Below are 26,212 nucleotides of genomic sequence, written 5' to 3'. Positions count from 1 at the left end.
GGCCTCTATATTGTCTATGTGGCCCGTGTTACCCATGTGGACCCTGTATTGTCAGTGTGGCCCCTATATTACATGTGTTTCCTATATTGTCTGTGTGGAACCTGTATTACCTGTGTGAACCTTGTATTGTCAGTGTGGCCCCTGTATTGTCAGTGTGGCCCCTGTATGGTCTGTATGGACCATGTATTACCTGTGTGGCCCCTGTATTGCCATTGTGGGCCCTGTATTACAGGTGGGACCCCTCTATTACCTGTGTGGCCCCTATATTGTCTGTGTGGACCCTGTATTGTCAGTGTGGCCCCTGTATTACCTGCGTGGCCCCTGTATTACTTGCGTGGCCCATGTATTACCAGTGTGGACCCTGTATTGTCAGTGTGGCCCCTGTATTACCTGTATGGCCCCTGTATTGTCTGTATGGACCATGTATTACCTGTGTGGCCCCTGTATTACCTGTGTGGACCCTGTATTGCCACTGTGGGCCCTGTATTACAGGTGGGACCCCTCTATTACCTGTGTGGCCCCTATATTGTCTGTGTGGACCCTGTATTGTCAGTGTGGCCCCTGTATTACCTGCGTGGCCCCTGTGTTGTCAGTGTGGCCCATGTATTACCAGCGTGGACCCTGTATTGTCAGTGTGGCCCCTGTATTACCTGTATGGCCCCTGTATTGTCTGTATGGACCATGTATTACCTGTATGGACCCTGTATTGCCATTGTGGGCCCTGTATTACAGGAGGGACCCCTCTATTACCTGTGTGGCCTCTATATTGTCTGTGTGGACCCTATATTGTCTGTGTGGACTCTGTATTACCTGTGTGGCCCCTGTGTTGTCAGTGTGGCCCATGTATTACCAGTGTGGACCCTGTATTGTCAGGGTGGACCCTGTATTACCTGCGTGCACCCTGTATTGTCAGTGTGGACCCTGTATTACCTGCGTGCACCCTGTATTGTCAGTGTGGCTCCTGTATTGTCAGTGTGGCCCCTGTATCACCTGTGTGGACCCTGTATTGTCTGTATGGACCATGTATTACCTGTGTGGCCCCTGTAATACCTATGTGGCCCCTGTATTACCTGTGTGGACCCTGTATTGCCATTGTGGGCCCTGTATTACAGGTGGGACCCCTCTATTACCTGTGTCACCCCTATATTGTCTGTGTGGACCCTGTATTGTCAGTGTGGCCCCTGTATTACCTGTGTGGCCCCTGTATTACCAGTGTGGACCCTGTATTGTCAGTGTGCACCCTGTACTGTCTGTGTGGCCCCTGTATTGTCAGTGTGGCCCCTGTATTGTCAGTGTGGCCCCTGTATTGTCAGTGTGGCTCCTGTATTGTCAGTGTGGCTCCTGTATTGTCAGTGTGGCCCCTGTATTACCTGTGTGGACCCTGTATTGTCAGTGTGGCCCTTGTATTACCTGTGTGGACCCTGTATTGTCAGTGTGACCCCTGTATTACCTGTGTGGACCCTGTATTACCTGCATGCACCCTGTAATGTCTGTGTGGCCCCTGTATTGTCAGTGTGGCCCCTGTATTGTCAGTGTGGCCCCTGTATTGTCAGTCTGGCCCCTGTATTGTCAGTGTGGCCCCTGTATTGTCAGTGTGGCCCCTGTATGGACCCTGTATTACCTGTGTGGCCCCTGTATTACCTGCTGTGCAGGGGGTTACTAGACATGTGAACGCCAGAAATGTTCATTTCGGATGCATCCATTCATTGAAGAATATTGTTCCGTCATATTTGTTATGTGGACCCAATTCTCTTTCGCCATTCGTTTCATATATTTGTTGGTCCAGAGGATTCGAAAAAAATCCTAACGAGGAATCGAAACGCATATGTCTAGGGGTTACTGCTATTGTTCTGATGCCATAGAACCATCTTCACTCTTCAATAAGACACAGAAGTTGAACCCAAACCCCGTCACTGAAGTGTAAGAAGTCAATGATGTCCCCAAACGACAATGATGTCCCCAAACCCTGTCACTGAAGTGTAAGAAGTCAATGATGTCCCCAAACCTCGTCAATGAAGTATGAAGACAATGATGTCCCCAAACCCCGTCACTGAAGTGTAAGAGGACAATGATGTCTGCAAACCCCATCACTGAAGTGTAAGAAGACAATGATGTCCTCAAACGACAATGATGTCCCCAAACCCTGTCTCTGAAGTGTAAGAAGACAATGGTGTCTCCAAACCCTGTCTCTGAAGTGTAAGAAGACAATGATGTCCCCAAACCCCGTCACTGAAGTGTAAGAAGACAATGGTGTCTCCAAACCCTGTCACTGAAGTGTAATAAGACAATGATGTCTCCAAACCTCGTCAATGAAGTGTAAGAAGACAATGATGTCCCCAAACCCCATCACTGAAGTGTAAGAAGACAATGATGTCTGCAAACCCCATCACTGAAGTGTAAGAAGACAATGATGTCCCCAAATACCGCCACTGAAGTGTAAGAAGTCAATGATATCCCCAAACCCTGTCACTGAAGTGTAAGAAGACAATGATGTCTGCAAACCCCATCACTGAAGTGTACGAAGACAATGATGTCCCCAAACCCTGTCACTGAAGTGTAATGCCGCGTACACGCGATCGTTTTTCTCATAGGAAAAAGATATGACGGCTTTTCCGACGGGATTCCACTCAAGTTTGCCTTGCATACACACAGTCACGCAAAAGTTTGCTGAAATTACGAACGTCAAGAACGCAGTGACGTACAACACTATGACGAGCCGAGAAAATTACGTTCAATGCTTCCGAGCATGCGTCGAATTGTTTCCGAGCATGCGTAGGGATTTTGCGCGTCGGAATTGCCACAGACGATCGCATTTTCGGATAGGAACTTTTCCCGACCGAAAAATTGAGAGCATGCTCTCAATCTTTTGCTGGCTGGAATTCTGGCAGCAAAAGACCGATGGAGCATACACACGGTCGCATTTTCCGACGAAAAAATCTCATCAGTCTTTTGCGGGCCGAAATTCCAACCGTGTGTACGCAGCATAAGAAGACAATGGTGTCTCCAAACCCCGTCACTGAAGTGTAAGAAGTCAATGATGTCCCCAAACCCTGCCACTGAAGTGTATGAAGACAATGGTGTCTCCAAACCCGGTCACTGAAGTATAAGAAGACAATGATGTCCCCAAACCCCGTCGCTGAAGTGTAAGAGGACAATGATGTCTGCAAACCCCATCACGGAAGTGTAAGAAGACAATGATGTCCCCAAACCCTGTCACTGAAGTGTAAGAAGACAATGATGTCCCCAAACCCCGTCACTGAAGTGTAAGAAGACAATGATGTCTACAAACCCCGTCACTTAAAGCGGAGTTCCACACAAAAATGGAACTTCTGCTTTTCGGAACCCACCCCCCCTCCGGTGTCACATTTGGCACCTTTCAGGGGGGATGGGGGTGCAGATACCTGTCTAAGACAGGTATTTGCACCACTTCCGGCATAGACTCCCACGGGAGTCTATGCCTCTTCCTGTCCCTCCGCGCTGTCTCCTGGGAAACACACAGGTCCCAGGAGATAGTGGGGACCAGTTACGATGCGCATGCGCAGTAGGGAACCGGGAAGTGAAGCCGCAACGCTTCACTTCCTGATTCCCACACCTAGGATGGCGGCGGCAGCTGCCGAGAATCGAGCGGGTTATCGGCGTCAGCTGCCGACATCGCTGGACCCTGGGACAGGTAAGTGGCCATGTATTATAAGTCAGCAGCTGCAGTGTTTGTAGCTGCTGGCTTTTAATATTTTTTTTTTAGGTTGATGTTGTTGGACTCCCTCTGTAAGAAGTCAATGATATCCCCAAACCCCATCTCTGAAGTGTAAGAAGTCAATGATGTCCCCAAACCCCGCCACTGAAGTTTATGAAGACAATGGTGTCCCCAAACCCCATCACTGAAGTGTAAGACAATAATGTCTGCAAACCCCATCACTGAAGTGTAAGAAGACAATGATGTCACCAAACGACAATGATGTCCCCAAACCCCGACATTGATGTGTAAGAAGACAATGAAGTCCCCAAACCCCGTCACTGAAGTGTAAGAAGACAATGATGTCCCCAAACCCCATCTCTGAAGTGTAAGAAGTCAATGATGTCCCCAAACCCCATCACGGAAGTGTAAGAAGACAATGAAGTCCCCAAACCCCGTCACAGAAGTGTAAAAAGTCAATGATGTCCCAAAACCACGTCACTGAAGTGTAAGAAGTCAATGATGTCCCCAAACCCCATCTCTGAAGTGTAAGAAGTCAATGATGTCCCCAAACCCCATCACGGAAGTGTAAGAAGACAATGAAGTCCCCAAACCCCGTCACTGAAGTGTAAGAAGACAATGATGTCCCCAAACCCCGTCACTGAAGTGTAAGAAGACAATGATGTCCCCAAACCCCGTCACTGAAGTGTAAGAAGACAATGATGTCTACAAACCCCGTCACTTAAAGCGGAGTTCCACACAAAAATGGAACTTCCGCTTTTCGGAACCCCCCCCCCTCCGGTGTCACATTTGGCACCTTTCAGGGGGGAGGGGGGTGCAGATACCTGTCTAAGACAGGTATTTGCACCCACTTCCAGCATAGACTCCCACGGGAGTCTATGCCTCTTCCTGTCCCTCCGCGCTGTCTCCTGGGAAACACACAGGTCCCAGGAGATAGCGGGGACCAGTTATGATGCGCATGCACAGTAGGGAACCGGGAAGTGAAGCTGCAACGCTTCACTTCCTGATTCCCACACCTAGGATGGCGGCGGCAGCTGCCGAGAATCGAGCGGGTTATCGGCGTCAGCTGCCGACATCGCTGGACCCTGGGACAGGTAAGTGGCCATGTATTATAAGTCAGCAGCTGCAGTGTTTGTAGCTGCTGGCTTTTAATATTTTTTTTTTAGGTTGATGTAGGTGGACTAGCTCTTTAAGTGTAAGAAGTCAATGATATCCCCAAACCCCATCTCTGAAGTGTAAGAAGTCAATGATGTCCCCAAACCCCGCCACTGAAGTTTATGAAGACAATGGTGTCCCCAAACCCCGTCACTGAAGTGTAAGAAGACAATAATGTCTGCAAACCGCATCACTGAAGTGTAAGAAGACAATGATGTCACCAAACGACAATGATGTCCCCAAACCCCGACACTGATGTGTAAGAAGACAATGAAGTCCCCAAACCCCGTCACGGAAGTGTAAGAAGACAATGAAGTCCCCAAACCCTGTCACGGAAGTGTAAGAAGGTCAATGATGTCCCAAAACCCCGTCACTGAAGTGTAAGAAGTCAATTATGTCCCCAAACCCCATCTCTGAAGTGTAAGAAGTCAATTATGTCCCCAAACCCCATCACGGAAGTGTAAGAAGACAATTATGTCCCCAAACCCCGTCACTGAAGTGTAAGAAGACAATGATGTCTGCAAACCCCATCACTGAAGTGTACGAAGACAATGATGTCCCCAAACCCTGTCACTGAAGTGTAATGCCGCGTACACGCGATCGTTTTTCTCATAGGAAAAAGATATGACGGCTTTTCCGACGGGATTCCACTCAAGTTTGCCTTGCATACACACAGTCACGCAAAAGTTTGCTGAAATTACGAACGTCAAGAACGCAGTGACGTACAACACTATGACGAGCCGAGAAAATTACGTTCAATGCTTCCGAGCATGCGTCGAATTGTTTCCGAGCATGCGTAGGGATTTTGCGCGTCGGAATTGCCACAGACGATCGCATTTTCGGATAGGAACTTTTCCCGACCGAAAAATTGAGAGCATGCTCTCAATCTTTTGCTGGCTGGAATTCTGGCAGCAAAAGACCGATGGAGCATACACACGGTCGCATTTTCCGACGAAAAAATCTCATCAGTCTTTTGCGGGCCGAAATTCCAACCGTGTGTACGCAGCATAAGAAGACAATGGTGTCTCCAAACCCCGTCACTGAAGTGTAAGAAGTCAATGATGTCCCCAAACCCTGCCACTGAAGTGTATGAAGACAATGGTGTCTCCAAACCCGGTCACTGAAGTATAAGAAGACAATGATGTCCCCAAACCCCGTCGCTGAAGTGTAAGAGGACAATGATGTCTGCAAACCCCATCACGGAAGTGTAAGAAGACAATGATGTCCCCAAACCCTGTCACTGAAGTGTAAGAAGACAATGATGTCCCCAAACCCCGTCACTGAAGTGTAAGAAGACAATGATGTCTACAAACCCCGTCACTTAAAGCGGAGTTCCACACAAAAATGGAACTTCTGCTTTTCGGAACCCACCCCCCCTCCGGTGTCACATTTGGCACCTTTCAGGGGGGATGGGGGTGCAGATACCTGTCTAAGACAGGTATTTGCACCACTTCCGGCATAGACTCCCACGGGAGTCTATGCCTCTTCCTGTCCCTCCGCGCTGTCTCCTGGGAAACACACAGGTCCCAGGAGATAGTGGGGACCAGTTACGATGCACATGCGCAGTAGGGAACCGGGAAGTGAAGCCGCAACGCTTCACTTCCTGATTCCCACACCTAGGATGGCGGCGGCAGCTGCCGAGAATCGAGCGGGTTATCGGCGTCAGCTGCCGACATCGCTGGACCCTGGGACAGGTAAGTGGCCATGTATTATAAGTCAGCAGCTGCAGTGTTTGTAGCTGCTGGCTTTTAATATTTTTTTTTTAGGTTGATGTTGTTGGACTCCCTCTTTAAGTGTAAGAAGTCAATGATATCCCCAAACCCCATCTCTGAAGTGTAAGAAGTCAATGATGTCCCCAAACCCCGCCACTGAAGTTTATGAAGACAATGGTGTCCCCAAACCCCGTCACTGAAGTGTAAGACAATAATGTCTGCAAACCCCATCACTGAAGTGTAAGAAGACAATGATGTCACCAAACGACAATGATGTCCCCAAACCCCGACATTGATGTGTAAGAAGACAATGAAGTCCCCAAACCCCGTCACTGAAGTGTAAGAAGACAATGATGTCCCCAAACCCCATCTCTGAAGTGTAAGAAGTCAATGATGTCCCCAAACCCCATCACGGAAGTGTAAGAAGACAATGAAGTCCCCAAACCCCCGTCACAGAAGTGTAAAAAGTCAATGATGTCCCAAAACCACGTCACTGAAGTGTAAGAAGTCAATGATGTCCCCAAACCCCATCTCTGAAGTGTAAGAAGTCAATGATGTCCCCAAACCCCATCACGGAAGTGTAAGAAGACAATGAAGTCCCCAAACCCCGTCACTGAAGTGTAAGACAATGATGTCCCCAAACCCCGTCACTGAAGTGTAAGAAGACAATGATGTCTACAAACCCCGTCACTTAAAGCGGAGTTCCACACAAAAATGGAACTTCCGCTTTTCGGAACCCCCCCCCCTCCGGTGTCACATTTGGCACCTTTCAGGGGGGAGGGGGGTGCAGATACCTGTCTAAGACAGGTATTTGCACCCACTTCCGGCATAGACTCCCACGGGAGTCTATGCCTCTTCCTGTCCCTCCGCGCTGTCTCCTGGGAAACACACAGGTCCCAGGAGATAGCGGGGACCAGTTACGATGCGCATGCACAGTAGGGAACCGGGAAGTGAAGCTGCAACGCTTCACTTCCTGATTCCCACACCTAGGATGGCGGCGGCAGCTGCCGAGAATCGAGCGGGTTATCGGCGTCAGCTGCCGACATCGCTGGACCCTGGGACAGGTAAGTGGCCATGTATTATAAGTCAGCAGCTGCAGTGTTTGTAGCTGCTGGCTTTTAATATTTTTTTTTTAGGTTGATGTAGGTGGACTAGCTCTTTAAGTGTAAGAAGTCAATGATATCCCCAAACCCCATCTCTGAAGTGTAAGAAGTCAATGATGTCCCCAAACCCCGCCACTGAAGTTTATGAAGACAATGGTGTCCCCAAACCCCGTCACTGAAGTGTAAGAAGACAATAATGTCTGCAAACCGCATCACTGAAGTGTAAGAAGACAATGAGGTCACCAAACGACAATGATGTCCCCAAACCCCGACACTGATGTGTAAGAAGACAATGAAGTCCCCAAACCCCGTCACTGAAGTGTAAGAAGACAATGATGTCCCCAAACCCCATCTCTGAAGTGTAAGAAGTCAATGATGTCCCCAAACCCCGTCACGGAAGTGTAAGAAGACAATGAAGTCCCCAAACCCTGTCACGGAAGTGTAAGAAGGTCAATGATGTCCCAAAACCCCGTCACTGAAGTGTAAGAAGTCAATGATGTCCCCAAACCCCATCTCTGAAGTGTAAGAAGTCAATTATGTCCCCAAACCCCATCACGGAAGTGTAAGAAGACAATGATGTCCCCAAACCCCGTCACTGAAGTGTAAGAAGACAATAATGTCTGCAAACCCCATCACTGAAGTGTAAGAAGACAATGATGTCCCCAAATGACAATGATGTCCCCAAACCCCGTCACTGAAGTGTAAGAAGACAATGAAGTCCCCAAACCCCGTCACTGAAGTGTAAGAAGACAATGATGTCCCCAAACCCCATCTCTGAAGTGTAAGAAGTCAATGATGTCCCCAAACCCCATCACGGAAGTGTAAGAAGACAATGAAGTCCCAAAACCCCATCTCTGAAGTGTAAGAAGTCAATGATGTCCCCAAACCCCGTCACAGAAGTGTAAGAAGAAAATGAAGTCCCAAAACCCCATCTCTGTAGTGTAAGAAGTCAATGATGTCCCCAAACCCCGTCACGGAAGTGTAAGAAGTCAATGATGTCCCCAAACCCTGCCACTGAAGTGTATGAAGACAATGGTGTCTCCAAACCCGGTCACTGAAGCATAAGAAGACAATGATGTCCCCAAACCCTGTCACTGAAGTGTAAGAGGACAATGATGTCTGCAAACCCCATCACTGAAGTGTAAGAAGACAATGATGTCCCCAAACCCTGTCACTGAAGTGTAAGAGGACAATGATGTCTGCAAACCCCATCACTGAAGTGTAAGAAGACAATGATGTCCCCAAACCCTGTCACTGAAGTGTAAGAGGACAATGATGTCTGCAAACCCCATCACTGAAGTGTAAGAAGACAATGATGTCCCCAAACCCTGTCACTGAAGTGTAAGAAGACAATGATGTCCCCAAACCCTGTCACTGAAGTGTAAGAAGACAATGATGTCCCCAAACCCCGTCACTTAAGTGTAAGAAGTCAATGATGTCCCCAAACCCCGCCACTGAAGTTTCTGAAGACAATGGTGTCTCCAAACCCCGTCACTGAAGTGTAAGAAGTCAATGATGTCCCCAAACCCCGACACTGATGTGTAAGAAGACAATAATTTCTGCAAACCCCATCACTGAAGTGTAAGAAGACAATGATGTCCCCAAACGACAATGATGTCCCCAAACCCCGACACTGAAGTGTAAGAAGACAATGATGTCCCCAAACCCCGTCACTGAAGTGTAAGAAGTCAATGATGTCCCCAAACGACAATGATGTCCCCAAACCCCGACACTGAAGTGTAAGAAGACAATGATGTCCCCAAACCCCGTCACTGAAGTGTAAGAAGACAATGATGTCCCCAAACCCCGTCACTGAAGTGTAAGAAGTCAATGATGTCCCCAAACCCCGCCACTGAAGTTTCTGAAGACAATGGTGTCTCCAAACCCCGTCACTGAAGTGTAAGAAGTCAATGATGTCCCCAAACCCCGACACTGAAGTGTAAGAAGACAATGATGTCCCCAAACGACAATGATGTACCCAAATCCCGACACTGAAGTGTAAGAAGACAATGATGTCTGCAAACCCAGTTAATGAGGGGACATGATAGAATCAGGGAGGAACTAACTAGCACTAAACAGGAGGGAGGAACCAAAACCACATAGTAAACAGGTTGTAGTGTTACCTGTATGGCCCCTATATTGCCCATGTGGCCCCCATATCACCTGTGTAATCCTTATATTAACTTTCTAGCTCATATATCACGTGTGACCCCTGCATTATCTGTGTGGCCCTTATAATTCCTGTGTAGCCAATATATTACCTGTGTGGCCCCTGTGTTATCTGTGTGGGCCCTGTGTTATCTGTGTGGCCCCTGTGTTATCTGTGTGCCCCTTGTACTACCTGAGTGGCCCCTGTATCACCTGTGTGGCCCCCGTATCAACTGTGTGGCCCCTGGATTACCTGTGTGGCCCCCATAGTACATATGTGGCCCCCTATAATACTCTTCTAGCTCCCAAGGTACCTGTGTTGCCCCTATATTGCCCATGTGGCCCCCATATCACCTGTGTAGTCCTTATATTACCTTTGTAGCTCATATATTACATGTGTGGCCCCTGCATTATCTGTGTAGCCAATATATTGCCTGTGTGGCCCCTATATCACCTGTGTGGGCCCTGTAATACTATTCTAGCTCCAGCGGTACCTATGTGGCCCCTGTATTCCCCGTGTGGCCCCTGAGCACGGTGTGTAAGCAGTGAGGGATGGGGGGCGGGGACTCTTCTCTCATATATCGGTACAGTAGGGAGGGGGCGGGGTTTGGGTCCTCCGGCGGAGGAGGGGTTAATGCCGGCCTCTCCCACAATCCTCTGCGCGGCTGCAACGTAGCCGGAAGATGGCGGCGGAGAGACACTGACATCACCGATCACCACCGACCGACCGACAGACCGTACCGAGCACAGGATCACGTGACCCGCCGCCCGCAGGTGAAAACCCCTCCCCCCACCCCGGCTCTCCGGGGCTGAGTGTCGTTGTGTCCTCCCCTCCCCCTCTGAGATCGGATGATCGATGAATGGAGGATCTCCATTGAACCGTGAACCGATCTTCTACCTCACCGATCAGATCGGTTCGTGGACCGATAGAACTGATTTATAAATAAAATTGGTCGGTGATCGATCACCAATCCCCATCCATTGGTTTATTCCTGCTTCAGGTGATCCCATCGCTGAAGAAATCCGATCGGCGGTGTCGAGGGCACATCGATTATTTGGCACCTGAGTGGTTGCCATCGGTAACAATGAGATGGCGCTGTGTATGGGATCTCGTTGGTGGTCTGGAGATCAGATCCAGAGGGGGGGGGGGGGAATGGGTGATGTGGCATCCCAGGAAACTGACCCGTGTATGGCGGCCGGCGTAGGAGAATGATGTCCGATGAGCCGGGGATGGGTTTATCGGAAACGGTAGAATTCTGCATACATTGGCGCTGGTCAGTCCGGTCAGAGGAGGCTGACACTGATTGGCTGGCGGAGGGATGATGGTGACATGTTGATGTCACTGGTTTGGGGCAGAGCAACTCTATACATGACCGTACACGTATTGGTGATCAATGCATGGTGGCAGTACACGTATTGGTGATCAATGCAATGGTGGCAGTACACGTATTGGTGATCAATGCATGGTGGCAGTACACGTATTGGTGATCAATGCATGGTGGCCGTACACGTATTGGTGATCAATGCATGGTGGCAGTACACGTATTGGTGATCAATGTATGGTGACCGTACACGTATTGGTGATCAATGCATGGTGGCAGTACACGTATTGGTGATCAATGCATGGTGGCCGTACACGTATTGGTGATCAATGCATGGTGGCCGTACACGTATTGGTGATCAATGCATGGTGGCCGTACACGTATTGGTGATCAATGCATGGTGGCCGTACACGTATTGGTGATCAATGCATGGTGGCCGTACACGTATTGGTGATCAATGCATGGTGGCCGTACACGTATTGGTGATCAATGCATGGTGGCCGTACACGTATTGGTGATCAATGCATGGTTACCGTACACATATTGGTGATCAACGTATGGTGGCAGTACACGTATTGGTGATCAATGCAATGGTGGCAGTACACGTATTGGTGATCAATGCAATGGTGGCAGTACACGTATTGGTGATCAATGCAATGGTGGCAGTACACGTATTGGTGATCAATGCAATGGTGGCAGTACACGTATTGGTGATCAATGCAATGGTGGCCGTACACGTATTGGTGATCAATGCATGGTGGCCGTACACATATTGGTGATCAACGTATGGTGGCAGTACACGTATTGGTGATCAATGCAATGGTGGCAGTACACGTATTGGTGATCAATGCAATGGTGGCAGTACACGTATTGGTGATCAATGCAATGGTGGCAGTACACGTATTGGTGATCAATGCAATGGTGGCAGTACACGTATTGGTGATCAATGCAATGGTGGCAGTACACGTATTGGTGATCAATGCAATGGTGGCAGTACACGTATTGGTGATCAATGCAATGGTGGCAGTACACGTATTGGTGATCAATGCAATGGTGGCAGTACACGTATTGGTGATCAATGCAATGGTGGCAGTACACGTATTGGTGATCAATGCAATGGTGGCAGTACACGTATTGGTGATCAATGCAATGGTGGCAGTACACGTATTGGTGATCAATGCAATGGTGGCAGTACACGTATTGGTGATCAATGCATGGTGGCCGTACACGTATTGGTGATCAATGCATGGTGGCCGTACACGTATTGGTGATCAATGCACCGTGACTATTCATAGGTAGGGGGTGAGGGACATGGGTCAACCATGAAGCATTTTGGTTTCAAGAGTCTTGTAAGAGATATAGGACAACCATGGAGCATTGTGGTTTCAAAAGCTGGGTAAGAGATGAGGGACAACCATGGAGCTTTTTGGTTTCAAGAGCTGGGTAGGAGATGAGGGACATGGGTCAACCATGGAGAATTTTGGTTTCAAGAGTTGGGTAGGAGATATGGGACAACCATGGAGCTTTTTGGTTTCAAGAGCTGGGTAGTAGATGAGGGACATAGTACAACCATAAAGCATTTTGGTTTCAAGAGTTGGGTAGGAGATATGGGACAACCATGGAGCTTTTTGGTTTCAAGAGCTGGGTAGTAGATGAGGGACATAGTACAACCATAAAGCATTTTGGTTTCAAGAGTTGGGTAGGAGATATGGGACAACCATGGAGCTTTTTGGTTTCAAGAGCTGGGTAGGAGATGAGGGATATGGGACAACCATGAAGCACTGTTGTTTCAAGAGGTTGGGTAGGAAATATGGGACAACCAAGGAGCACTGTGGTTTCAAAAGCTGGGTAGGAAATAAGGGACATGGGACAACCTTGGAGCACTGTGGTTTCAAGAGCTGGGTGAGAAGATGAGGGACCATGGACAACCGTGGAGCACTTTGGTTTCAAGAGTTGGGTGGGGCGATGGACCAACACTAGAACACTGTGGTTCCTGATCTTGGCAGTATATGAGGAACATGGGACACTGTGGATTTATAATTTGGGTAGGAAATGATGGTAAAGGCCAACCTTGGAGCACTGCGCTTTCACAGTCTTGTCAGGAAATGAACATGAGCTTACTTCTAGAACACAGATGTTGGGCAAGAAATGACTGACCTGCCCAGTCACGGGGCGCTCTGTGGTTTCCACAATCTTCAACCCTCTCCCCCAGTATCCTAGCCTGTCTCCTAATGGGGACGGAGCTATAAGGAGGTCATAACTCGGTATTTTATGTCTTGCAGAGCAATGGCCAGTCCTCGGACAAGGAAGGTCTTGAAGGAGGTTCGAGTACAGGATGAGAATAACGTAAGTCAACCTCTCTTTAGCTTAGTGAGTGATGTCACTTCCTGGCTGGTTTTATATCTAAAGCCAAACTTTTCTTTCTTATTTATTTTTGGATAGAATGTGGAAGGGTTTAGAACCTCTTAGACATGTATCACCACAATAGGTGTCCCCTTTATGGGGATCTGCTTTCAGTGGCATCACCCACCATTGTGTTTGTTCTTTTATAACCCAGTTAACAGGTTGGAGGCCAAGGGTGCCAAGATCTGATGGTGCCACCTTCTAGCTATATAGTGTGGCAGGAATCGCAGGAGCAGCTGAAAAGATTTACAAATGTTTTTTTTTTTTTTAATGGAGTTTACCAGTGGTAACAGATGCTAAAGTGCCAGTGATATGCTTTAGTAGACCTGTACCGCTGTCCAGATGTCGCTCCATCTTTTGGGGACTCTGCTGGGGGTGGTCTGGTATGTAGATTGTGACCAGCTGTCCTTGTCAAGAGCCTGGCTCATTGTCTTAGCTAACTGTTCGGTTATCACTTTGATTGATAGCCCATGTGGTCAGTAGTTGGGCACAGAAGGTGGAAAAGACGAGGCCAGGCTTAGGACCAGGCTACATCTATTTTTTTGGAGGGCTGTTGCATTGCACAGTGGAATCTGTCTGTTTATGGGATCAATACGGTAGCTATGAACATGTGTGTGTCTCTCTCTTCTAGACCTGTTTTGAGTGCGGGGCGTTTAACCCTCAATGGGTCAGTGTGACTTATGGTATCTGGATATGTCTAGAATGTTCCGGAAAACATCGGGGCCTCGGGGTCCATCTCAGGTGAGTCTTCCATCTGTCAGAATCAACATGATGGATACCATTTCCTTTTACAGCAACCTGATGTCACCTATTTATCTCTATAAATGCTTCAGAATTTTCTCAGAACAGGTCTGTTCTTTGTTCATGGAAGGGAAGCAACAGGTTCTCTTTAATGCCCTCCTTACCCTGAAGCATACTGACCTTTGCTTCACTCCCCTGTTCTTCCAAAGGGAGCCAAGAAAATAACCAAAAATTCTGGGATTGGAGGAGCATGTGACTTTCTCCATGTGACCGTGCCTGGTGATTGGTGCAGCACTAATACATAGACTAGGGAGGTGGTCCTCAGCCTTGCTACAACCAAACTTTCCATTCATGGTGGCTGGAAGCTGTGATTATCCCAGGGTGGGCATGTGACTGGGGATGAGAAAAGCAATGGCAACCTCAGTGCCTAATTGGAACCCAGCCATCCAAGCAGGACTCTTCTAAGGTCAACCCTTATCTCTCCTGAGTCTCCTAGAACCATTCAATGTCCACCATGAAATGACTGGATCTCTACAAAGAAGAAGCCCTATGGGGTTGATTTACTTACACTGTAGAGTGAAAATTCTGGTGCAGCTCTGCATGGTAGCCAATTGGCTTGTAACTTTAGCTTGTTCAATTAACCACCTGCCTACTGGGTACTTTTACCCTCTCCCTGCCCAGGCCAATTTTCAGCTTTCAGCGCTGTCACACTTTGCATGACAGTTGCGCGGTGATGTAACACTGTACCCAAGTTACATTTTTATCATTATTTTTCCACACAAATGTTGGTGGCATTTAATCACCACTGGGTTTTTAATTTTTTGCTAAATGACCGAAAATTTTGGAAAAAAACCCCAACTTTTTCATAGTTTGTTATAAAGTTTTGCAAACGGGTAATTTTTCCCCTTTACTGATGTGCGTTAATGAGGCTGCACTGATGAAGCGGTGCTGTGGGCGTCATTGATGGGCACTGGTAGGCGGCACTGATAGGGGACACTGGTAGGCGTCACTGATGGGCACTGATGGCGCTGATCAGGCACTAGTAGGCGTCACTGTGGGCGTCACTAAAGGGGACTGGTAGGTGGCACTGATAGGGGACACTAAGGAGGCACTGGTGGGCGTCGCTGATGGGCACTGATAGGTGACACTGATGAGGGGGCACTGGTAGGCGGCGCTGATGGGCACTGGTAGGCGGCGCTGATGGGCACTGGTAGGCGGCGCTGATGGGCACTGGTAGGTGGCGCTGATGGGCACTGGTAGGCGGGATGGGCACTGGTAGGCGGGATGGGCACTGGTAGGCGGGATGGGCACTGGTAGGCGGGATGGGCACTGGTAGGCGGCGCTGATGGGCACTGGTAGGTGGCACTGATGGGCACTGGTAGGCGGCACTGATGAGGGACACTGATGAGAAGGAACTGATGAGGGACACTGATGAGAAGGCACTGATGAGGGACACTGATGAGAAGGCATTGATGAGGGACACTGATGAGAAGGCACTGATGAGGGACACTGATGAGAAGGCACTGATGAGGGACACTGATGAGAAGGCACTGATGAGGGACACTGATGAGAAGGCACTGATGAGGGACACTGATGAGAAGGCACTGATGAGGCACACTGATGAGAAGGCACTGATGAGGCACACTGATGGGCACTGGTGGGCGGTGCTGATGGGGGACAGTGATGAGAAGGCACTGATGGGGGACAGTGATGAGAAGGCACTGATGGGGGACAGTGATGAGAAGGCACTGATGGGGGACAGTGATGAGAAGGCACTGATGGGGGACACTGATGAGAAGGCACTGATGGGGGACACTGAGGAGAAGGCAGTGATGGGGGACACTGAGGAGAAGGCAGTGATGGGGGACACTGAGGAGAAGGCAGTGATGGGGGACACTGAGGAGAAGGCAGTGATGGGGGACACTGAGGAGAAGGCAGTGATGGGGGACACTGAGGAGAAGGCAGTGATGGGGGACACTGAGGAGAAGGCAGTGATGGGGGACACTGAGGAGAAGGCACTGGTGGGCATCACTGATGGGCACTGGTAGGCAGCGCTGATGGGGGACACTGATGAGAAGGCACTGATAGGGCACACTGAGGAGGCACTGGTGGGCGTCGCTGATGGGCAGGCACTGGTGGGGGACGCTGATGAGGAGGCACTGGTGGAGGACACTGTTAGGCGGCGCTGATGGGCACTGGTAGGCGGCACTGATGAGGCACTGGTGGGGGACACTAATGAGGAGGCACTGGTGGGGAAGCACTGATGACTGGTAGGCGGCACTGATGGGCACTTATTGGCAGCACTGGTGGACACTGTTGGGACTGCCCTGGTTATCAGTGTAATGTCCCTTTTTAGTGAAGCCGGTTATCGTCTCTCTTCTCCGTTCCTCATGCTGTCAGCGTGAGGAAAAGAGGAAAAGATTACAGCGCACACATACTAAAATAACATTTAAATTCTGCAAGAAGATTTAAACCACCTGAACATATTCAGCAAATAAACAAAAAATATGGGGATTTGGTCACATCATACGGTCACATCATATGGTCATAGTGCTCAAGCCCACTACTGCATCAACGTACCCCAATATCATCGGGCGATGTGACCAAATCCCCATATTTTTTGCTTATTTGCTGAATATGTTCAGGTGTTTTAAATAGCCTTGAAGGATTTAAATGTCATTTTATTATGTGTGCGCTGTAATCTTTTGTTCTGTTTGATGGCCTTACAGCTGCACCATGTTTAATGCATTTTTAGGGTGTGCCCCCCAAGTCAATCTATGTTTAGTGTAAGGAAAAGAGTGCCGATAACCGGCTTCTATTTACATTTGTGATCCACTGTGATTGGACATAGCTGATCATGTGGTAAAGAGATGCTGATTGGCTCTTTAAACCTATCTGTGATCAGAAATGTTCTCCAGACACCGATTAGAGCATGTCACACGCAGTGGACGCAATCACAGGAGGCCGTCTGTGCTGGAGCCGTCATTCGGCTATAGCGAAGTCGGCAAGTGGTTAAGCTTTGACAATAAATCCTGGAAGCTGATTGGATTCTATGCAGAGCTGCACCAGATTCTGCACTCTCCAGTTATAGCAATCCCTATGTGACCCTATAAAACACAATAACTACACAACGCAAAATAATCTTAGAGGAGATTATATATATATATATATATATATATATATATATATATATATATATATTAAATAGTATACCCAATGAAGGGACTGGCCTCAGGTGATACACAGAGATGAAACAAATCCTCCTATATAAGTTGTACCTGTTTTATCTTCTCTTCTCCATCTGTTCACACCAAAACAGAGATGAGGTTATCAATCACCTGGAGCTCCTTCTGTCCCCATTTTTCTTTTGGTGTCCGGAAAATATAGCAGAGGAAGGAGACAACAGACAGAAATTGCATTTACTGCTCTGGATTGACACAAGTACACACTATAGAGGGATATGCTTTGTTCATATTTCATGTCTGAGCTTTACAACCACTACAACATGAAAACCTCTATCATCAATGGTTGACTTGACTTCACTGGGTGAAGGACTCCTACAAAGCTAAGGATCCCCACTTACCTCGACATAACATGCTCAGCCTGATGATAGACCACACTGCTTCATTGGAAGAAAGCCTCGTACACACGCTTAGATTTTCGGACGACCGTTCGTCCGGTTTTTTTTGCTGCATGCTAGTCTCATATCGAAAGTGAAGAGGTTACTAACCATCCGAAAATTCTCCTACGACAGAATTCTACTTCAGAAGTGATGTAATGTGTTGAATAGTTTTCTATGTATTCTTTTGTTTCTGAGCATGCGTCCACTTACGATATTTTTTTAATGTTATTTTTTGTAGTCTTGCTTTTTTTTTTTTCATACGAAAACCGTACCAGTGAAACAAAAATCAAACGTTGAGTTTACATCCGACAAAAATTTTATAGTTTGCACATCCAGTTTTTATCTGATAAAAAAAAAAAAATCGTCTGTCAAAAGCACCGTACTAACGTTCCGAAAATCGTCGGACAAATTTTTCCATCCGATTTTTGTATCGTGTGTATGGGCCCAAAGTTGAACACCCCCCACCCCCCTCATACAGTGAAGTACCATGGATATAGTTAATGCAGCTGATGATGATGATGTGTTTACTTCCTCCCAGCTTTGTCCGTTCGGTCACCATGGACAAGTGGAAGGATGTGGAGCTGGAAAAGATGAAGGCCGGTGGGAACGCCAAATTCCGCCAGTTCCTGGAAACGCAGGATGAATACGACCCCTGCTGGAGCCTGCAGGAGAAGTACAACAGCCGAGCGGCAGCTCTCTACCGCGACAAGGTGAGACTCCCCGTCCGAGGATGACTGATGGCTCCGCTGTGACTTAGATTTGAAGAAATACAAAAATAACTCGGACATAATGTACTTCTGTTAGAGGGTCAGGCCACCCAAGCGAAGTTAACTCCATTTCATGGAGACTCGATTGGTGAGATCTCTATGCTGAATTTCCGAGTCTGTACACCTGCTGTGCCTATTATGAGGGGTTCTCACCATCCCTGTGCTGAGTTCCCAGGTCTGTACACCTGCTGTGCCCATTATGAGGTGTTCCCACAATCCCTGTGCTGAGTTCCCAGGTCTGTACACCTGCTGTGCCCATTATGAGGGGTTCCCACCATCCCTGTGCTGAGTTCCCAGGTCTGTACACCTGCTGTGCCCATTATGAGGGGTTCCCACCATTTCTGTGCTGAGTTCCCGGGTCTGTGCACCTGCTGTGCCCATTATGAGGGGTTCCCACCATCGGCTGTGGTCACTGGCTGATCAGACTTACAATTAGCAAGAGCATTTATAATGCCATGTTCCCTGAGAAATACCAGCACTGAGTTGCAAAGGTGCAATTAAGGTTAAAACAGGATTTTATTAAAACAAAGGCAATTATTTGTTACACTGTGCAACAGCAATATAAATGTCATTCAGTTAGGGTTGAAGTCTACGTTGACTATCTGAGGAACACTGTAAGAACGTTATGGGATATGTACTTTAGAGAGAAAAAAGGGGGAGTGCTACTGAGAGTACTACCAAAAGTTTGGACTTTGTAGGCCAGGAAACAATGAAGCGATGACAAAAAATATTATTCATCACATTTATTGAAAAATACAAAAGATAAACATAATATTGAAAAGGAGGATAAAAACATGGTATCCATGCATATGTTACAGTTTGTACAGTGAACCCTTGTACGTTTACGCGTTTCGCCGTTGGGCTTCTTCAGGACACGACCAAGGTTCAAAGGCTTAACAAGTAAGGACAACAGAACGAATCTCACTCTTTTTAGATTGGAAAATGCTTAGAAGACCTATAATGGGAAGTGCAGGAATATGTGGAGCTCAAGTAGGCAGGAGAAATTGTTCCCAAAAGTATGTCTAGTATAGTAAGTTTCAGATGTTTGAACAGGGGCAGGAGAGACCTTAAATTAAAAAATGTAGGGAGCCAGCAAAGCAATAGTATATAAGGTCCAATATATATACAGGGAACAAACCCTTAATAGGACTGAGCAATTCTAGTGGTGGATAGAGCCTAAACTAGCATGCTATACATGGAAGATAAGGCATACGGACGTGCCCCTGGGAGACAGCCGAGTGCTGTACGTGTATATTCCTGCACTTCCCATTATAGGTCTTATAAGCATTTTCCAATCTAAGAGAGTGAGATTTGTTCTTTTGTCTCTTACTTGTTATGCCTTGAAGCTTGGTCGTGTCCTGAAGAAGCCTAACGGCGAAACACGTAGACGCACAAGGGTTCACTGTACAAACTGTAACATATGCATGGATACCATGTTTTTAATCCTCCTTTTGAATATTCTGTTTATCTTTTGTATTTTTCAATAAATGTGATGAAGAATATTTTTTTTTCATCTCTCCATTGTTTCCTGGCCTACAAAGTCCGACCTTTTGGTAGTACTCTTAGCAGCACTCCCCCTTTTTTCTCCCCAATTTACGGACGTGGCAATTTAGTGCTTCTCTTTTTCAAATCCTGGGATATGTACTTTCACACTTCTCAGGTTGCCACGTTGGCTGAAGGCCGCGAGTGGTCAGAGGAGACATCTTCAGCTCGAAACTGGACTCCCCCACAGCCGAAGATGATGGGCGGCCCGTCTCATCGGTAAGACATTTGTGCGTCTCTTCCTCTTGGTCATGTGACGCGTCTGGTCCTGTGGGATTCTAATTGGTAATGAGACCAATCTTTGTCCTGTTCCTCCATACCCAGCTCAAATGTTGGCAGTGGCAACACCGGAGGGAACTCTGGAGACAAGGCGTTTGAGGACTGGTTGAATGATGACATCAATTCCTATCAGAGGTAAGGCTCAGATGTTTCATAGCACATTCGGGTTGCAAAACCTATAATCTATAGCTGTCCCCTGCTGATAGTCCTCTCCGTCACTAGATGGCGTCCTTCTTCTAGGTTAGATGACAGCTTGCATCATTGGCTTCCTGTCAGCCCTGGTTGTCATCGAGCTGTCTCCTGCAGATAGTACTTTTTGTCACTAGATGGCGCCCCTCTTCTAGGTTAAATGACAGCTTGCATCATTAGCTTCCTGCCAGCCCAGGTTGTCATGGACCTGCCCCCATAGTGGGAGCTGTCCCCTGCAGATATTTTTTTCCATCACTAGATGGCGCCCCTCTTCTGGGTTTGACAGCCTGCATCACTGGCTTCTGGCCCAGGTTGTCATGGACCTGCCTCCCAGGGGGTATTCTGCTGCCTGGGCTCACAATAGGGAAAACATGCAATAGGCAGCAGTGAGAAGCTGTGCAAGGGATTATGGGAAGGATTTTTTTTTTTTTTTAAAGAATTTTAGCTTTATTTAGGTGGTAGGGATTGAATGTTTTCATGTCCTGGAGATGATCAGATAACTCCTTGTTTTGTAGTGGCGGTGGTGCAGGGAATCAGGAAAATCGATACGTCGGTTTCGGGAATACCGTTGATCCTCCGAAGAAAGAAGACGATTTCTTGAACAACGCCATGACCTCACTGTATTCGGTATGAGAAGAGTGACCCTTTATGGTTGTGGACGTTCTGATGGTGTTTGGTCCTGGGGTAGGAAAAGACTTTTTTATTTATTTCTCTTATTGCAGGGCTGGAGCAGCTTCACGGTCGGGGCCAGCAAGTTTGCGTCTGCTGCCAAGGAAGGTGTAAGTGTCCCTATGGCGGGCCTGTCTCTGGGCTCCGTACTTGTTGTAGGATAGTAGCCCAGAAGGCATTCAATCCAGAGGGCTAGCAGAACAGGCAACTTCCATATCTTTGACAGGTCTGCTATAACCACTTGACCTTCAGAAGGTTTTACCCCCCCCCCCCCCCCCCTTCATGACCAGGCCATTTTTTGCTTTTCGGCACTACTTTACTTTAAGTGACAATTGCGCGGTCATGAAACACTGTACAGAAAAGAAATTTATATATATTTTTCACATAAATAGAGCTTTCTTTTGATTGATATTTGATCACCACTGTTTTTTTTTTTAATTTTTTTTTTTTTTTTTTGCGCAAAAAAGTAAATCAAATTTTAGGCCAATATGTATTTTGCTACATGTTTTTGATTAAAAAAAAGCCCAATATGTGTATATTGATTGATTTTGCGTGAACGTTCTAGCATCTACAACCCAGAGCTGTGATTGGACACAGCCGATTAGCAGGTCCCGGTCATTAATTATTGTCTGGGACCTGATGACAAAATCCCCCTGTGTCCAATCACAACGAGAGTTGGCGGGCCGGGACGCTGAACCAATAAACAGGCAATGACATATGGGTACAATATGGGCGGGTGGTCCTAAAGCAGTTTAACTGATGGGTCAGGTAAATACTACTTTTGGTTCTCTTCCTTTTTTTTGTGTTTTGAGTTGTGTTTTTTTCTTTTTTTTTTTTTTATTTTTTTTTTTTTTTTGTTTGTTTTTTTTAACACCTTCCCGTCCAGCCTATAGCAAAATGATAGCCAAGCAGTGGCTTTACCTTCCTGACTGGACTAGGGTGCGCGGCGATCGGTGGTGAGCTTTGTCCCTTGGACACAGTGCATCACTGATCAGGGTAAAGAGCAGATGACGTAGGCTCTTTACCATGTGATCAGCTGTGTCCAATCAGATGTAAACAAATGCCGGATATTGGCATTTCCTTTCCTCAGTGCTGTCCAGTTTATCAGGAGAGGAAAGTGGATAACCAGCTTTCCAGTTTCAGGGGGTATTTACACTAATAATCAGTGCAGCATATCAGTGCCGCCTTATCAGCGCTCATCAGTGCCACTACATCGGCGCCCATCAGTGAAGAAGAAAAATTACTTATTAGGGAAATTGTATAACAGAAATGAAGAAAAAAAGGGGTTTTGTTATGTTTTTTTCAAAATATTTGGTCGTCTTTTCTTTCGCTTAGGAAAAAATAAAAAACCCAGTGGTGATTAAATACCACCAAAGGAAAGCTCCATCTAAAAAAAATAATGCAAACAATTTAATATGGGTACAGCGTTGCATGACCGCGCAATTTGTCTTTCAAAGTGTGACAGTCCTGAAAGCTGAAAATTGGGCCTGGTCAGGAAGGGGTAAAAGTGCCCAGTATTGAAGTGGTTAATGCTTCAGATTGCTAACCTGGTAAATGCAGAGGACGAGGAATCCCACACTTAGAATGTGTTCATATGTTTTTATTTTTAATGACTTCATAAACTGCTTCTTACGTTGCCTGTATGTATTTTTTTTCCTCTGTATTAGGCAACCAAGCTGGGAACACAAGCCACACAGAAGGTAAGATGAGCCAGGACTGCAGCCTGGGGTAGTGGGGGCTCCGAGTCCCACTTCTTGTGATGCTAGGACTATAGCTGTCCTTAGGGGGGTAAATAAGGTAGTGGTATGGGTGTACTGCTGCTTTAAAAATTATATTTATTTCCTATTGCATTGCACATTTTATGAAGTACTTCTCAGCTTTGAGAGCCTGAAGCCAGTAGAGCACTATTCTTCAGAAGAAAAAAAAAAAAACCTGGGATGAGATTCTTGTCATGTGACTGGCTTCTCCTCCCAAATGTAGACTTCGCTCTGTTGCGTTTAAGCAGAGAGAACTCCATGGGATACTGTAGGCTCAGCACCATTTTATACACAGGTCATAGCATGCATGTCATGGTGTAGACCAGGGATAAGCAATTAGCGGACCTCCAGCTGTTGCAAAACTACAAGTCCCATCATGCCTCTGCCTCTGAGTGTCATGCTTGTGGCTGTCAGAGTCTTCCTATGCTTCATGGGACTTGTAGTTCTGCAACAGCTGGAGGTCCGCTAATTGCATATCCCTGGTGTAGACTGTAGACTAACATAGTAATATACAGTGGGGAAAATAATTATTTGATCCCCTGCAGATTTTGTACATTTGCCTACTTACAAAGAAATGAAGGGTCTATAATTTTTTTTATCATGGGTGTATTTTAAATGATAGAGACAGAATATGAACCAAAAATCCAGAAAAAAACACATGATACGAATGTTATAAATTGAGTTGCAGTTCAGTGAGTAAAATAAGTATTCGATCCCCAAGCAAAACATGACTTAGTACTTGGTGGAGAAACCCTTGTTGACAAGCACAGAGGTCAGACGTTTCTTGTAGTTGGTGATCAGGTTTGCACACATCTCAGGAGGGATTTTGGTCCACTCTTCTTTACATGTCATACCTAAATCCTTAAAGTTTCTTGGCAACTTGAAGTTTCATCTCCCTCCATAAATTATCTATAGGATTAAGGTCTGGAGACTGGTTAGGCTACTCGATGACCTTAATGTGCTTCTTCTTGAGCCACTCCTTTGTTGCCTTGGTGGTATGTTTTGGGTCATTGTGATGCTGGAAGACCCATCTTCAGTGTTCTGGCTGAGGGAAGATGGTTCTCATCCAAGATTTTACATGGCCCCGTCCATTGGCCCCCTCAATGCGGCAAAGTCAGCCTGTACCTTTAGCAGAGAAACAGCCCCAAAGTATAATGTTTCCACCTCCATGCTTGATGGTAGGGATGGTGTTCTTAGGGTCATAGTCAGCGTTTTTCTTCCTCCAAACACGGCGAGTCGAGTTAATGCCAAAGAGCTCAATTTTGGTCTCATCTGACCACAGCACTTTCTCCCAATCCTTCTCTGAATCATTTAGATGTTCAGAAAGAAAGGAGAGTGGGAACAAGGGGACAGTGGCTGATGTTGGCCCCATAACATTCCCACCCTAAAAGAGCTGGACTATACCGGTAAACAAATTATATAAAAAAGGTTTATTACAAAAAGAAAATACATATTATACTTATTAAAATGCAAAACAGAATTTCAGGATTCCCCAAAGAATATCTGTTAGTTACAAGGTATAGAATGGTCTGGTTTAGATGTTCATTGACATGACTGTACATGTGCCTTCTTGAAAGCGCTGACTATGACCCTAAGAACACCATCCCTACAGTCAAGGATGGAGGTGGAAACATTATGCTTTGGGGCTGTTTCTCTGTTAAGGGTACAGGCCAACTTTGCCCGCATTGAGGGGCCAATGGACGGGGCCATGTGTTTTAAAATCCTGGCTGAGAACCTTCTTCCTTCAGCCAGAACACTGAAGATGGGTCATGGACAGGTCTTTCAATATGACAATAACCTAAAACATTCCGCCAAGGCAACAAAGGAGTGGCTCAAGAAGAAGCACATTAAGATCATGGAGTGGCCTAGTCAGTCTCCAGAACTTAATCCTATAGAGAATTTATGGAGGGAGCTGAAACTTCGAGTTGCCAAGCGACAGCCAAAGAAACCTTAAGGATTTAGAGAAGATCTGTAAAGAAGAGTGAACCAAAATCCCTCCTGAGATGTGTGCAAACCTGGTCACCAACTACAAGAAATGTCTGACCTCTGTTCTTGCCAACAAGAATTTCTCCACCAAGTACTAAGTCATGTTTTGCTTGTGGATCAAATAATTATTTTACTCGCTGAACTGCAACTCAACTCTGGATTTTTGGTTGATATTCTGTCTCTATCATTTAAAATACACCTATGATAAATAATATAGCCCCGTCATTTCTTTGCAAGTGGGCAAACTTACAAAATCTGCAGGGGATCAAATAATTTCCTCACTGTAGAGAGCCAACTCCTCTTTCTATTATAAATGTCGTACTCGGTGTAAAGCTAGAAAGTACTAAAGTGGCCATTACAGAGGAATCCATTCTTTGAGCAGGGACAGGTGAATAGTCATCAGTCGGCCCATCGGGACAAAGATTAGACAATGACTGCATCTAGCTGGCCAGTACTCATTATGAGCCAATGTAGGGTCCCCAGGGGTCTGTGCATATCTTTGAAAACAAGTTGCAGATGTCCAGGATCCAACTGAATGGGCCCTAATTGGGGTGAAAAGTTAGAAAAACTGCTGATGTTTTTCATGATTTCTTCAGCTCGTCTGAGGGAATGACGTTACTGTAATTGCTCACCAGTACTGATATCCCTGCATGTGTGGTTCATGTGGATGTGACCTGTCGTTATTTGATGAACACCCCTTTTTATCTACAGGGCTGGGCTACACTGTTTGCATTCGTGATCACTGTGATTGATCATCACAGGGATCATTTGGTACAGAGCTGCTCTGATCAGCTCCGTACCTAGTGTCTGTGAACCAAGCCTGTTTTTAGGACGGCTTGGTTCACAGCTATTTATGGTGCTCAGCGGCTGCCGTTCACCGTGTTGCTATTTCAGCACAAATGGCAGCAGATAAGTGGTTCAAATAAATTGAATAGATCAATATACTGTGTTTTCCCTGTACATACAGTATACCCAGTTATATTTAAGACCTATTTGAGAAGGTTTGGTTTACTCTCCACAATGGAGGATTTGCACTTTCATGATGAAGGTGGGAAAACCTATCCAGGTGTACAGCGCAGAGCAGCTCTAAATCTCCGGCCAATCAGAGTTGCTCAGTATTTTT

The 26,212-nt window shown here is 46.7% G+C and overlaps 2 protein-coding genes across 7 annotated transcripts in view; one reads left to right on the top strand and one right to left on the bottom strand.

The window, feature by feature from the left end:
- The window catches only part of NKAIN4 (sodium/potassium transporting ATPase interacting 4), an 80,774-nt gene extending 78,963 nt beyond the window's left edge, over window positions 1-1,811 (bottom strand). The window contains exon 1 of the mRNA XM_073607458.1: window positions 1,642-1,811. The gene's annotated coding sequence lies outside the window, so the exon portion shown is untranslated. The remainder of the gene's footprint in view (window positions 1-1,641) is intronic.
- Window positions 1,812-10,451: 8,640 nt separating this feature from the next.
- ARFGAP1 (ARF GTPase activating protein 1) overlaps window positions 10,452-26,212 on the top strand; it is a 43,557-nt gene continuing 27,796 nt past the window's right edge. For all 6 annotated transcript variants that reach the window (XM_073607455.1, XM_073607453.1, XM_073607451.1 and 3 more), the window contains exons 1-9: window positions 10,452-10,586; window positions 13,417-13,480; window positions 14,169-14,278; window positions 18,439-18,610; window positions 20,328-20,428; window positions 20,534-20,623; window positions 21,193-21,304; window positions 21,400-21,456; window positions 23,014-23,046. In XM_073607455.1, coding sequence (XP_073463556.1) covers window positions 13,421-13,480; window positions 14,169-14,278; window positions 18,439-18,610; window positions 20,328-20,428; window positions 20,534-20,623; window positions 21,193-21,304; window positions 21,400-21,456; window positions 23,014-23,046 — 735 coding nt within the window. In that variant the 5' untranslated portion in view covers window positions 10,452-10,586; window positions 13,417-13,420. The remainder of the gene's footprint in view (window positions 10,587-13,416; window positions 13,481-14,168; window positions 14,279-18,438; window positions 18,611-20,327; window positions 20,429-20,533; window positions 20,624-21,192; window positions 21,305-21,399; window positions 21,457-23,013; window positions 23,047-26,212) is intronic.

The sequence above is a fragment of the Aquarana catesbeiana genome, linkage group LG12, assembly GCF_042186555.1.
Source record: "Aquarana catesbeiana isolate 2022-GZ linkage group LG12, ASM4218655v1, whole genome shotgun sequence".
In the NCBI taxonomy this organism is placed as follows: domain Eukaryota; kingdom Metazoa; phylum Chordata; class Amphibia; order Anura; family Ranidae; genus Aquarana; species Aquarana catesbeiana.
This window is presented reverse-complemented; position numbering and strand designations above follow the sequence as displayed.